This window comes from Ornithorhynchus anatinus, chromosome 15, assembly GCF_004115215.2.
Source record: "Ornithorhynchus anatinus isolate Pmale09 chromosome 15, mOrnAna1.pri.v4, whole genome shotgun sequence".
Taxonomy (NCBI): domain Eukaryota; kingdom Metazoa; phylum Chordata; class Mammalia; order Monotremata; family Ornithorhynchidae; genus Ornithorhynchus; species Ornithorhynchus anatinus.
In genome coordinates, this window is record NC_041742.1 from 17,124,804 (window position 1) to 17,139,914 (window position 15,111).

Here is a 15,111-nt window from a genome sequence, read left to right on the forward strand (position 1 = left end):
AAACCCAGAACAAGGATCACCTGTTATTCTTCTTTTGCAATGAACCTATCACAACGCTCCGCACAGAGTAGGCACTTAAATAACCGTGGATGAAAATGATCGTTCAGAAAAGATTGAGCTGAAAACCCGTCCTGGAAGTGAGGGTGGAGAGAAAGACCAGATGTTTAGAGACACAGTAGAGACACTTTTAGGAATCATGAATCCGGGCAGCTCCATGACTGTGTTGATTATTTTTAAAGGGATTAATTTGTGGAAGCTATAATCCTTGCATTAAGAATTCTGGTTCACGATAGGATTACCGGTTTGCTATATCCTTGGCTAGGGGACAGGTAAATAGTTTAATCAGGGTCACATTGAAATAATTGCGGACTGAAGCTGCAAGCTCATCCCTCTAGACTATAAGCTTGCTGTGGGTAGGGAATGTGTCTATTGTCATAGTGTACTCTTCCAAGCGCTTAGTACAGTGATTTACACACAGTAAGCTCTCAGTAAGTACGACTGAATGAATGAATGAGTGAAGGAACTGTCGTTCGCAACACTGTCGGGAAATAACAGTGGACCTGGCTAGCCCAGGGTGAGATGTCTTGCCCCTCAACAAGCCATTCTTATAAAATCTGGTTTTTATGCCACTCTAGGATAATTCATCTGTAAAATGTGCATTTTGGAACTTCAGCAAAAACGGTAAGTTGCGCTATGCCCCACCCGTATCAGTTTTCCTCCAGGGAAGTCATTGTCTTTGTAGGACAGTAGAGGAGTTCATTTCCATGATAGGCTGTCCTGCTGTCTTGTTCCAGATGGGGAAGGAGGTTGGGCTTCTGAAGGCTGCATGGTAAAAGACAGAAAAGTCAATGAAACCGTGTGCACATGCAACCACCTCACGAGCTTTGGAGTCCTGCTGGTAATGGAAGACATTTAAAAAAAAACTTACTGGAGCGTAAAGCTTTGTGGCTTAAAATTAGTCAAGAAAACTCAGAGCCATTAAAAATAATTGCAAATGACTAAGGATTTCTTTGTCAAACTTCGACCGAGAAAATATTTAGTATTTGAAAATGAATTTTTTTTTTCTTTTCAGGACCTGTCTAGACCACCTTTACCACCCATCCAAGTACTGATTCTTACATTTATCACCTACATAGGCTGTGGCCTATCGGCTATTTTTCTTTCTGTTACCCTGGTAACATACATTGCCTTTGAGTGAGTACCTTCACTGTTAAATTTGCCCCGCGAACTAGACTGTCTGGCTAGATAAATAGCATGCCCCTTCTTAGAGTGGCTACACAGATAAGGTGTCTTTGGGAAGAATTTTTGTTTTGCTTGGGGTTTTTTGATGAGAATTGCATTGCTTTGCCGTATTTCATCATTCACACCGTCACCTACAAACCGAGCAGGTAACATCCTTTCCTGAGCGTTTGGTTGGAAGATGGGAAATGGAGAGCATCAAAAGCGCTAAGTACAGTGCTTTGCACACAGTAAACGCTCCATAAATACGATGGAATGAATGAATAAATGAATCGTAATGCCGAGCAAAGATTGACACTGACAGAAAGAGTGTGGAATTAATTTCAAAGTCCAGTCTCGAGTTAGAAAGTCCGGATGCCGGCTGGGAATAGTTAGGTCCCATTACGTCTTTGGGAATATTATCGGTGAGGATTATTTTCCGTAAGCCATATTCAGCTCTCGGAACCAGGGTCAGCTTACCTTACCCAGCTCAGCTTTGTTAGTCAATCAGCAAGCAAGCCACCGGGCAGAATTTTGGGGGCAATACTTCTAGGGAATTAGTGAAATCAAAAAGGTTCAGGGATAAAGCCACAGTGAAGCAGCATGGTCTTGTGGAAAAAGCACAGGCCTGGGAGTCAGATCACCTGGGTTCTAATCCTGTCTCCTCTGTGTGACCTTGGGCAAGACATTTCACTTCTCTGTGCCTCATTTTCCTCATCTGTAAGATGGGGATTAAATCCTACCCATTCCTAGTTAGATGGTGAATCCCATGTGGGATAGGGACTTTGCCCAAGCTGGTTATCTTGTGTCTATCCCAATGCTTAGTACAGTGCATGATACATTGTAAGGCCTCAACAAGTACCATAATCATTAATGATTATTATTGCAGGAGTTGCTCTTACTTTCTCCTCTGTCTTTGGCTAACTATATAAATGAATTAATTTATAAAACCTGATGGTAATCCTAGGCTGCCTGAAGTAGTTTGACTTTCTTTGAATGAGACTTAATCCTCATAGACATGTTTATTGAGTTAAATGAGTTTTTACTCGTAATAGAGAATTTTCTACATCCATCTAGACTCTTTTGTAAATTTCTCTTTTCCACATAGCCTATGTAAGGAATGAAGAAGTAATAATGGAAGATGTACTCAGTAATAATGAAACTGTAAGCTCTCTTAGACTAAAGCTCACTGTGGGCATGGAATGTGTCTACCAATTCTTTTGTATCGTACTCACCCACGCGCTTAACACAGTGCTCTACACACTGTAAGTGCTCCGTAAATACGATCGATTAATGGATGAAAATCCGCTCACAGGTATATGCTACTGTGAAGAGATGCTAGAGGATGAATCTAGGAAAGTTATAGTGAGGAGACAAGACAAACCCATGATGAAATGCTTCCAAGGCTTCTTCCTGGCTCATCTATAACTGTGGCCAAGAGTAATTATGGATGTCATTCCCCTCCGGGACACTTCTGAGAGAGGTTCAAAGATCATTAGTAGGAATATCACTTGAGAAGGAGCATGGCCTTGTGGATAGGTCAAGGGATTAGGAGGCAGAAGGACCTGGGTTCTAATGCCGGCTCCGTCACTTATCTGCTGTGTGACCCTGGGCAAATCATTTCTCTTCTCTGTGGCTCAGCTACCTCATCTGTAAAATGGGGATTAAGGCTGTCAGCCCCATGGGGGACATGGACTTTGTCCAAGATGACTAGCTTGGGCCTACCCCAGTGCTTAGTACAGTACCTGGCACACAGTATGTGCTAAACAAATAGCACAAAAAATTAACTGAGGGAAATGGCCTAAATGGTTTTGAGATTTCTCAATGCTGCTGTGAGAACAAGGGGAAAAGGTCAGCAAAGCCCCTTGTAATTTGAAGCACATATCACATACTAAACCTATTCATTAGACCAGCTCAATTCTAGAGCATTTATTTGGATTTTCTTTTCCCAGATAAGGAAATTAAGGAACAAGACAGTCAAAGGCAGCCGAAAGGAACAAAGCGATCCAGGAGGAAAGTTTAAAATTTAAGGAGAGTCTAGTTGGTTGCTTAAGAGCTGAAAGAGTTCATTCAATCATTCAATCCTATCTATTGAGCGCTTGCTGTGTGCAGAGCACTGTACTAAGCACCTGGGAGAGTACAAAAGAACACTAAACAGACGCCTTCCATGCGTACAATGTGCTTACAGACTAGAGGAGGAGGAAGAGTCTAAAGAAAGAGTGAAAGCTCGCTGACCTTTGATGGCATGATTGACTTTTATTTCTCTTTTAGGAAAGTGCGACGGGACTACCCTTCCAAAATCCTTATTCAGCTTTGTGCCGCCTTACTCCTCCTGAACCTGGTGTTCCTTTTGGACTCGTGGATTGCTCTGTACAATGTGCGAGGTCTTTGCATCTCAGTGGCAGTTTTCCTGCACTATTTCCTCTTGGTTTCCTTCACGTGGATGGGACTGGAAGCTTTCCACATGTACCTGGCCCTCGTTAAAGTGTTTAACACCTACATCCGGAAATACATCCTCAAATTCTGCATCGTCGGCTGGGGTAAGGACAGTATTCTGGGGAATCCCAAGTACCCCCAGTGTATGGGTGGGGGAGATGATCAAGTGGAAGTTACACCGAGCGAATTCTCCCTCACACCCCTTTGCGTTCAGAAAATTCCCAGTGCTCCATCTGGCACTGTATTTAGTCCCTTTTGAGAACCACTGCTTACTACAGTTTTTCTGAATTGGTTCTGGATTCATTTAGTCATACTTACTGAGCGCTTATTGTGGGCAGAGCACACTACTAAGCACTCTGGGAGAGTACGGTAGAATAATAAACAGACACATTCGCTGACCACAACAAGTTGACAGTCTAGAGACGAGCGTTGGCTCCTTTAACTTGGTTCCCTGCTAAGAAAGACTAGTTTATCATTATTAGTATTTATTGAGTGCTTACTGTGTGCAGAGCACTGTACTAAGCACTTGGTAAAATAATACAGAGCTGGTAGATACGTTCCCTGCCCACAACGAGCTTATCGTAGATCAGAACGTTTGCCTTTTTTGTAGAAGGCTCAAGGCTGCAGATTCTTTTCTTGTAAGTACGTGCTGGGTTCGCATCGATTAGAGAAATAAGGTCAGGATGCGAGTGTAAACTAATTGGATGGAATACCATGGTCCCTGAACTATTTATCAGTTAATCAATGAATCGTATTTATCGAGCACTTACTGAGCACTTGGCAGGGAATGATATAACAGACGTTCCCTGCCCACATAGACGGTACAGTCTAGCGAGGGAGAACATGTAATCAGAGACATCTTTGAGGGATGTCGACACCACTCTTGAATACGAACCATATTTAGCTTATCTTTGGCGGGCGCACAGCTAACACGGACAGTTAGCATTTGGCCTCTGAAGTAATTACGGTATTCTGAATTTTTTTTTCGGTTCTAGCCAGATTGTGATGGGTGTTCTCCATCTTGCAGGCGTTCCGGCTGTTGTCGTCGCAATCGTGTTGGCCATATCACCTGATAACTACGGTCAAGGATCTTATGGGAGATTTCCCAATGGCTCCCCTGATGAATTGTAAGCACATCTCCACAGGGTAGCCTCAAGGGAATGATTTTGTTTCTCGGGGAAGCTACATCTTGTCTATATCCTCACAAAAACTGGCCATACTCCCAAGTGGAAGGAAATCAAGTTGGCTGGAACTATCATTTGTTCAAGGAAAATATCTCGATATAAGCCTGTGGCAAAAATGAAAATCTCATTTTGGGTATCAGTTAAAGCAGAAAAAGGCATCATGTATTGATTTTTTGGAGTTGGTTTCTGAAGGGAAGCAGTGTGGCCTAGTGGATAAAGCACAGGCCTGGGAAACAGAGGACTTGGGTTCTAATTCCGGCTCTCCCACTCGCTTGCTGTGTGACCTTGGGCAAGTCCCTTAATGTCTCTGTGCCTGTTTCCTCAACTGCAGAATGACAATTCAATACCTGTTCTAACGGTATGGCCCCTGTCTTTCTCTATTTAGACTGTGAGCTCCACCTTGGACAGGGACTTTATCCAGCCTGATTAACTTGTATCTGCCCCAGCACTCAGAACAGTGCTTGACACACAGTAAGCCTTTCAACCAATACGTTAAAAAAAGAAAAGGATTTGTATTGTCTAAAATACCTTCCCCAGCCACTCAAGGAGATGAAATGTAGACTAAAGCAAGGCATCATCTTGTTGCTTTCTGACATTGCCTGAAAGAGATTTTTATTCAGCTTTAAATGGTACCATTTCTGGATTTAATGCTCTAGAAGAGCAGCATAGAGAAGCAGCATGGTTTAATAATAATGTCGGTATTTGTTATGCACTTACTATGTGCCAAGCACTGTTCTAAGTGCTGGGGTAGGTACAAGGTAATTAGGTTGTCCCACATAGGGCTCACAGTCCTCCTGTCCATTTTACAGATGAGGGAACTGAGGTACAGAGAAGCTAAGTGACTTGCCCAAGGTCACACAGCTGATAAATGGCGGAGGAGCGATTAGAACCCATGACCTCTAGCTCCCCAGTTCAGGCTCTTTCCACTGAGCCACGCTGCTTCTCTGGTTGGGTAGATAGAGCATGGGTCTGGGAGTCAGAAGATCATGGTTTCATTTACTCATTCCTTCATTCAATCATATTTATTGAACGCTTACTGGGTGCCGAGCACTGTACTAAGCACTTGGAAAGTACAATTCAACAATATGGAGAGACAATCCCTGCCCTAATCCCAGCTCTGCCATTCGTCTGCTGTGTGACCTTAGGCAAGTCACTTCACTTTTTGGGGCCTCGTTACCTCATCTGTAAAGTAGGGATTAAGGATGTGAGCCCTGTGTGGGACAGGGACTGTGTCCAACCTGATTACCTTATTTCTCCAGGAGCGCTTAGAAGAGTGCCTGGCACATAGTAAGTGCTTAACAAATACCATCATCATCATCATTATTAGAAACTGCACTTGTTCTCTGTCTGTCATAAGAACCCCTCTTCAATAATTAAGATATTTATTCATTGCTTTCTCTCTGCAAAGCGCTGGGGTTGATATGAGGTAGTCAGGTGGGACATCGTCCCTATCTCAGAAGGGGCTCACAGTCTATGATTTATGGAGCCCGTAACTTAGCCCCATTTCTCTGAGGATCTATGACAATCTTCCCCCATTGCCAGCTGGCAGTACCGGAGCCTTGTCATCTTGTGTACTTAAGAGCCATCTGTGCCAGAAATTTGCTTTTAATTTCATATTTTTTCCCCTACTTATGGCCAAAAGAATTCTCCCCTGCACCTGCTAATGACTTCTGGAGATGGTGGGGAGAATGTTTTAATGGGCTCAGTCATTTCGGGGCATATTGCGAAACTGTAAACTCCATGTGGGCTCTGTTGTATTTTACTCTCCCAAGCATTTAGTACAGTGCTCTGCACACAATAAGCAGTCATTAAGTACCAGTGATTGATCTTTTCTACTTGATAAGAGGGATTTTTTTTCCCCTGGGCCCTCTATTTTTTTTTTACAGGGACACAAGAAAGTGAAACAAACAGTGCGAGAAAAATGGATTCCATTTTTTGTTAGATTTTTTTTTTAATGTGGTATTTGTTGAGCACCTACTATATGCCAGACCCTGATCTAAGAGCTGGGGTAGATACAAGCTAATCCAGTTGCACACAGTCCCTGTACCACGTGGGGATCACGGCCTTGAACCCCATTTTACAGATGAGGTAACTCAGGCCCAGAGAAGTGAAGTGACTCGCCCAAGTTTGCCAAGCAGACAAGTGGAGGAGTCGGGATTAGAACCCACGACCTCTGACTCCCAGGCCCAGGCTCTTTCCACTGGCCCGCGCTACTTCTCTATTTAGTTTGTAAATTTAAGTTCAGACAGCCAGGCCATTCCAAAAGGGAAGATTCTCTTGCAGGTTGGAGGTTCTCTGAAAACTGAAAAATGAAAACTCTTAAAGGTAATGCTAGGGAATGTGGAAAAGAAACCCTGGCCTGAGAGTCCAGGCGAACCTTAATCTTTCCGCTATTGCATTTCTGAATTGTGGCCATAAAGCAGCTTAATAGTACCCAGCAGTTTCCCAAGTGGGTTTACACAATTTACCAGTTTATAACTGTTCATTTACTAGTGCTTACTAGTTCTCTAGTCTGTAAACTCATTATGGGCCTGTAATTCCGTAGTACTCTCCTATGTGCTTAACGTAGTGCTCTGCACATAGTAAGCCCCCAATAAATACCATTGATTGATTGATAATATTTTAGCAGTTCCACAAAATATTTCTCTGGCCCTTCACATGCTCTCCTGGTTGATGATAATAACGATGAAGGTATTTGTTAAATGTGTACTTTGTGCCAAGCACTGTTCTAAGTGCTGGATTAGAGCTGATAGCAGAGAAGGCCATTTACTTGGAGAATAATGCTGATGTCTTGGTTCATTTTCAATACTTAGTCTTATGTATTTATTTTAGATCCAGTTTTGTGGTTTTCTAATTCGGGGCCTCTCGGCTTATGCCCACATGCAGATTGTACAGATATGAGAAGAATAGCAATTGGTCATGGTTGCAAGAATTTAAAATTTCATTCATTCATCCATTCAGTTGTATTTATTGAGCGCTTACTGTGTGCAGAGCACTGTACTAAGCGCTTGGGAAGTAAAATTCGGCAACAGTAGAAACCATCCCTGCCCACACCAGGCTCACAGTCTAGAAGGGGAGAGACAGCAAAACAAGTGAACAGGCATCAGTACATCATTATAAATTTCATTATTATAAATTTCATCATTACAAAATTTCACCTTCATGAATCTGTATGTGGAAACGTGACCGTTCTAAGCTGGACGTAACAGAATAGGATCCCCATAAAACCGATTTGACATTAATTCACTTGTGTTCAATATGGAACACGATGCATTGAAAACAAGGTAACCTTGTTCATTTCCATTGATTTCCTCCTTCATTCATTCATTCAATCGTATTTATTAAGCTCTTACTGTGTGCAGAGCGCTGTACTAAGCGCTTGGAAAGTACAGCTCAGCAACCAAGAGAGACAATCCCTGTCCACAATGGGCTCACAGTCTAGAATGGGGGAGAGAGACATCAAAACAAGTAAATAAGCCCCAGTAGAATTGATATAAATCAGTAGAATTAGAGTGATATATATACACATCAGAACAAGTAAAACGGGCATTAATATAAATAAATAGAATTAGCGATATGATATATACCCTCATCTGTGGCTTCCACAAATTTTAATAGGATCGTTTAATCAGAGTGTGATAGATAATCCCTAATGTTTTCACCCCCTGCCCCCCATATGTTTCTTATATTTCAGTTGCTGGATCAAAAACAACGTCGTGTTTTATATAACCGTGGTCGGGTACTTCTGTGTGATATTTCTGCTGAATGTCAGCATGTTCATTGTGGTGCTGATTCAGCTGTGTAGAATTAAAAAGAAGAAGCAACTTGGAACTCAGAGGAAAACAAGCATCCAAGACCTTAGGAGTGTGGCTGGACTCACATTCCTTTTGGGAATTACCTGGGGTTTTGCTTTTTTTGCCTGGGGACCAGTTAACCTCATTTTTATGTACCTGTTTGCCGTCTTTAACACCTTGCAAGGTAAGTTGACTACAGAAATGATGGAAATCGAATACATATAAAATTCCTGGTAAAGGGCTCTGTCAACTCCTTTTGGAAGGAGACTAAGAACCCTCTTTCTTCAGCTCCCCCTGCCTTCCATGTCACCCCATCTTGCTCCCTTTGCTTTACCCCCGTCTCCCCGCCCCACAGTATTTGTGTATATATGTACATATTTATTTTATATATACATATATTAATGCCTGTTTACTTGTTTTGATATGATTGAATGAATGTGTATATATCTATAATTCTATTTATTTATACTGATGCTCATTGACTTGTTTTGATGTCAATCTCCCCCTCTTCTAGACTGTAAGCCCAGTGTGGGCAGGGATTGTCTCTATTGCTGAATTGCCAAGCACTTAGTACAGTGCTCTGAACACAGTAAGCGCTCAATAAATATGATTGAATGAATGAATGAAAGAATGAATGGAATAAAAAGAGGCTTCAGGCAAAATGGGCAATTCAGCAGCCAGTAGATCGCTGGGAAGGAGTAAAGCGTGCTAGTAATAATAATAATAATAATAATAATAATGGCTGTGGGATTTGTTAAGGACTTAGTCTGGGTCTTGGTAGTCAGAGGACCTGGGTTCTTATCCCAGCTCTTCCACTTGCCTGCTGTGATCTCACTTTTCTGTGCCTCATTTACCTCATCTGTAAAATGGGGATGAGAGCTGGGGGCCCCATGTGGGACAGGGACTGTATCCAACATTTAGTGCAGTGCCTGGCACTTAGTAAGAGCTTAACAAATGCCATGAAAAAGCACTGTATTAAACGTTGGAGTCGATACAAGATAATCAGGTCGGAGACGTTTTGGCCTCTGTCTTTCATGGGGTTCACAGTCGAAGGAGGAGGGAGAACAGGTGTTTAATCTCCATTTTATGGATGAGGAAACTGGGGCACAGAGGAGTGAAACGACCTGCCCAAGGTCACACAGCAGGTAAATGGCTGTGTATTGATGGAACCCAGATTGGACTCCTGAGTTGGATTCCTGAATTGACCTGTGACCTTGGAATATCAAAGATTGTAATAATGTAAAGAAAGCTACCAAAGAACACTCTTACCAAGTGTTTATGCTGGTAGCATATTGGCGATGGCCCAGAGTGGAAGATATTCACATTTATCTTAAATAGGAATTTTTAGACACTGCTTTTTCATGATGTCACATTATTATTATTATTGATTTTTTTTAGGATTCTTCATTTTCGTCTTCTACTGCGTAGCCAAGGAAAATGTCCGCAAACAGTGGCGACGGTATCTTTGTTGTGGGAGATACCGACTGGCGGAAAATTCTGGTAAACATAAAGCAGTAGCTTTACTTTTTAAAACCCTTGTTTCTCCCCCGTTCAGTCTTCTACAGATGAACCAGTTCAAGACTTTCCTTGCTTCTTGGTGTCTTTTAGATGGGCGATGATTTTGATTCATATCGCAGCGGGTCTTAGTTTCGCTACATAATTTCATTTTATATAATACCACAGAGCAGAAGTAGTAATATTTATGGGGCGCTTACTGAGTGCAACACACTCAACCGCGCTGGGGAAAGTACAACGCACAAGACACATTCCCTGCCTTCAAGGAGCTTACACTCGAATGGGGAAGACAGACATCAAAAAAGATGTAACAAACGGTAGAATCCAAAGAAATCATTGAATGTGCTATTGAGTATGCTGCCTGAGAGGGAAAGCCACAATTCTGTGTTTGCCATTTTTGACAAGATTTAGCCCTATCTTCAATTGCAGGGAAGTATTAGCTCCTTTTTTTCTTTTACAAGGCAGTTAAACCTATGATCTAAAGACTGTAGGCCAAAAAGGACTGTAAGCCTTCAAATATAATGATGCCGTCGTAAAACCTTGAAATCGTACAGCTCGTTAGACCTAAAGTGCCACTTGTTATCTGTACTCTTCCATTTGTGCTTCAACATACTGCACTATTTTCTGAATGCTTATTCTGCTGTAGATTGGAGTAGAACTGCTACTAATGGTTTAAAGAAGCAGAATGTAAACCAAGGAGTGTCCAGTTCTTCAAATTCTTTACAATCAAACAGTAACTCCACTAATTCCACCACACTGCTAGTGAATGATTGCTCAATACATTCAAATGGGAACGGTATGTATGTCTCAATTTAGTATTTCTCGAGCTACTCTGCCTTCTTAAAAACAGATTTATCCTCGTATGACAACACTGCTTACCACCTACAATAATTCATCTCACTAGAGGACTAAAAGGTTGTGAAATGGCCATTCGGCATTCAACTTTTTTAAATGCGACGAATCTGATCTTTACTCATTTTCCACTGGAAACTTGCTCCTCTGAAGTCAAAACATACCTTTCATACTTGATGTGAATTGGTAATCACCTGAAAAATTTTTTTTCACAGTGCAGGTTCCCAATTTAGTCTCTCCTTTTGAATGTCCATACTGCCATCCTTCTTTAAGAATAGTAATTAAGTAATTTAATGAAATAACACCAATTGTTGGGCATTTTGACTAGCCACCTCCTCTGCCTTTGCCATCTTGCTCTTTGCTTTTATTTATTAATCCTTTCTCCCAGCGTAGAATCCCGGCGACAAGATTCGCGTCCGGGTTCTTTTGAAGAGTGCTTCAGATGGAGTCATTTTCTTGTATGTTAGCCAGTTGAAAATAGGTTACCAGCTCTACGCTTCTCTCATCCTTTAATTCTGACATATCAGACATTTCAATCCTCTTTCTCTCTTTCAAAGGCTTGAGCTGCCATTTCCTCATCACTCTCTCAGTGTCTGTCTTCGCAGATGGCTGCTTCTTAATATTTCTTTTTGGTTGATTTCAGAGAGAGAACCTTATTCCCTGGCTAACGACTGCTAGGTTTCTACTTACTTTTCTCAAGATTTCTGCCGAGTACGTGAATATATCCTGAAGATTCACGATCTGATTTTACGAATACCATTATTATTTGTGCAGCCTCCCCAAATGGATCTGCCTTGTTTTCTTGGATGCTAGGAGCTTGTGGTCACGCTTGGCTCATTGGGCTACGGACTCATTCTTTTAGGAAGAAAGATTTTCAACCGATCAGCGGTATTTTGTTGAGTGGTTGCTATTATTATTTGCAGAGCGCTACACTCAGCACTGGGGAGAGTACAATAAAGTAGCCCCACAGCACTTACGTCCCTATCTGTAAATTATACATCATAACTTTGATTTATATTAATGTCTGTCTCCACCCCCGTCGTCCCCCCAGGCTGTAAGCGCGCTGTGGGCAGGGAATGTGTCTACCAACTCTGTGGCATTGTACTCTCCCAAGTGCTTAGTACGGTGTTCTGCACAGAGTAAGTGCTCAATAAATACCACTGATTAAATGGACACATCCCTGCTCTGAATGAGCTTGCAGTCCAGTTGGGTTGACAGGCAGTAAAATAAATTACAGGTAGTATTAAGTATATAAAGTGGGTGTGTGTGTGTGTGTGTTTGTGAGTGTGATGGGAGGGAGGGGGAGTGCCTAAGTGTTTATGTAGTTACAGACACAGAGACGATTTTTAAAGGACACTCAAGAGCTAATCCAGTGTTAGAACAGAATCCTCTCAGTAGAAATTTCCTGCTCTTCTTTCACTTTTTTATTCCGTGGGAAAATGTTAATATTAATTTTGGAAACAGCTCCACTTTCAATTCTTGATGGATTTTAGGGAACAAATCAATAAATCACACGAAAGCACTCGATGATTTTGAGAAGTGAACGGGTCTTTGTGGAAAATATTTCGGGTGGGGTGTGGAGGAGTGGTTGGTTGAATGAGTTCCTTAGGTAAATGGTCATTTCCATTTGTGGGTTTCTTTGCTTTTTTATGAAGTTCACGTCTCTACGGAGAGAAACGGGGTTTCCTTCAACGTTCAGAACGGTGACGTGTGCCTTCACGACTTCTCAGGAAAGCAGCTAATACTGAATGAGAAGAACGATGCCAGCAACAACAAAAACCGTATCTCTCTCAGAAGGACTTCAAAGCGGGGAAGCCTGCACTTTATAGAACAAATGTGATGACTTTTTTTTTTTTTTGGCATGATGTTTTACAGTGCAAAATATCAGAATTTTAACTTTTACATAATGTGAGACTTAGCGACTGACCTTTATTTAATTCAGTTCTTAGAAGCCTCTGGGAGAACTTACCTTGGATCGTCGAGAACAACGGTTATTAATCAAGGATTTTAAACGTTATGCACGAGGTACTTCAGATACCGCATCATGGCATGCGTCTATTTGCAATCGGTGTCTCTGTTCGTCCTTTCAGACGAGGGCTAGTTTTCAGACGTCTTTTTATCGGTAAAATTAGCGACGCTCTAATCAGTAGTAGTATTGTAAAAGCGTAGGCCGCGTCAAGCTAGATTTTGCAAAATGCTAAACTCTTTCATAATGTAATATAAAGCTTCTCTTTCCTTCAGCCAATTCATAGGTTTTCCTAGCATATGTTTTTGTTGTATATAAGTCGAAGCCCATAAACCTCCCTCTTCTGTTTGTATTTATTTCTTATAATGTAATTGCATTTTTGTATAACAAATGATTAGGTTCTCTTTTTTAAGGACTGTTAATTGATAGAATGGACTCCCAGACTATCCTTTTTTTATGTTTAAAGATGATTTCTACACCACATGAAATACAGTAACTGACCCAGGCAACAGAAACGTTGGCAAGAGTGTGGCTACATAGAATCTCTCAGCTTCCTCCTGACTGAGGCTCAAGGCAAGTCTTCATAGCCTGGTACAGAATTCAATCAGGACAGGAGTGGGAATATGAATCAAGCAATCAAGGGTATTTACTGAGCGTCTCCTGTGCGCAGAGCATTGTACTGAGCGCTTGGGAGAGTACGATACCACGGAGTCGATGGTCACGTTCCCTGCCCACAAGGAGCTTACAGTCTAGAGGAGGAGACAGGCATTAAAAGAAATGACAGATAGGGGCAGAAGTGCTATGAAGCCGAGGGAAAGGCGAGACTATCAAATGCTTTTAATATGAGGATCTCAAACGAGGATTAGGGTAAGAAATGAAAGCTGGGGCCACTGGTAGGCTGAAGAACTGACAGGAGAAAGAAAATGAGGAAGATGAGAGTAAGGGCAGGAAAAAGGAAGAAGAGGCGGTCAGAGAGAGAAAGATAGATCAGGCCGGCAGTTGTAGCAAAACTTCCTCAAATGTCATCAACTGCCTGCAAACCTTTAATGGGAAGTTCGGCGTCTCAATAGCTTGAAACGCTGAGGTGGAAGTCAGCGAATCCCTAACAACGTTTCGAAGAAAGAAAGGCAGGGGACTTATATAAAGGTGAAATACACGGAAAACAATATTCTTACCAGCCATCCTTTAGTAGCGAAGGCGACTGCATCTTCCGACTGTCGGTTTCACGTATAAGCTGAAGCAAAAATGATTTTGCTTTTTTTTTTTTTTGCGTAATGTCTTGAAGAATGTTTATCGACTAAGGTGAGCACGTGGTTTGGGAAGAGTGGAATCACCCTGGTTATCGTTTGTGTGAATGTCGGACCCTCCTTTTTTCATGGACTTCATGGGTTTTTCCTTGCTTCCCACCTACTGTATCTTTTCCATTTCCATGAACTGATGTGTTTAATAGGAAGAATTTGGAACATTTAGTTAGCTCCTCCACTAACTAAAGTTATCTTGCTTCTATTCCACATGCGAAGGCCAATGTGGTACCGGGGACAAATAGAAATAATACGATATCGTAGTTCTGCGACTGAGGTGTTGGGCTTGTTGCCTCGGCACTGTTTCTTGTAAGGTTATTTAAATCTCCTGTATTTATATTTTCAAATGTTCAAAATGAGAAATAAATCTGCAGTTGAGCAATGTTCACAGCACTCCCTAACTCTTTTCCTAAAGCTAATGCACAGACCATATATTTGATAGAGAGGTCCGTAGAAAAGTAATGCTAAAGGAATTGCAGAAGTGTGATGTACAAGCAGGACATTTTGGGGTAACTGGACACCGCACTGCAGGTAGCTTTCTCGTCATTCCTCTTCTCACTCTCATCTTCCTGTTTCTGAGATCCTTCTACGACAAACATTTGGTTCAACGCTTACAAGACCGCAGAAGTGCCTCCCTTCCTGCCCCAGCCGGGGAGACCATCCCCCCCCTTCATTCATTTAGTCGTATTTATCGAGCTCTTACGGTGTGCAGAGCACTGTACTGAACGCTTGGAAAGTACAACCCCTACCCAACAACGGGCTCACAACCTAGAAACCTCTCCGCTGAGAAGAGGGTTTTATTTCACTGCAGTGTCCTCAAACCCGGGCCAAATCCACACTTGCTC

General features: G+C 42.0%; 1 protein-coding gene across 8 annotated transcripts in view; it reads left to right on the forward strand.

The window, feature by feature from the left end:
• Positions 1 to 14,656, forward strand: part of ADGRG2 (adhesion G protein-coupled receptor G2) — a 79,288-nt gene extending 64,632 nt beyond the window's left edge. For 7 of the 8 annotated variants that reach the window (XM_029079988.2, XM_029079987.2, XM_039914216.1 and 4 more), the window contains 9 exons: positions 636 to 681; positions 795 to 898; positions 1,073 to 1,194; positions 3,490 to 3,758; positions 4,682 to 4,781; positions 8,533 to 8,816; positions 10,031 to 10,132; positions 10,794 to 10,943; positions 12,655 to 14,656. In XM_029079988.2, the coding sequence (XP_028935821.1) occupies positions 636 to 681; positions 795 to 898; positions 1,073 to 1,194; positions 3,490 to 3,758; positions 4,682 to 4,781; positions 8,533 to 8,816; positions 10,031 to 10,132; positions 10,794 to 10,943; positions 12,655 to 12,839 (1,362 nt within the window). In that variant the 3' untranslated portion in view covers positions 12,840 to 14,656. The remainder of the gene's footprint in view (positions 1 to 635; positions 682 to 794; positions 899 to 1,072; positions 1,195 to 3,489; positions 3,759 to 4,681; positions 4,782 to 8,532; positions 8,817 to 10,030; positions 10,133 to 10,793; positions 10,944 to 12,654) is intronic. The other variant, XM_039914220.1, reaches the window with a different exon arrangement.
• The last annotated feature ends 455 nt before the right edge of the window (positions 14,657 to 15,111 follow it).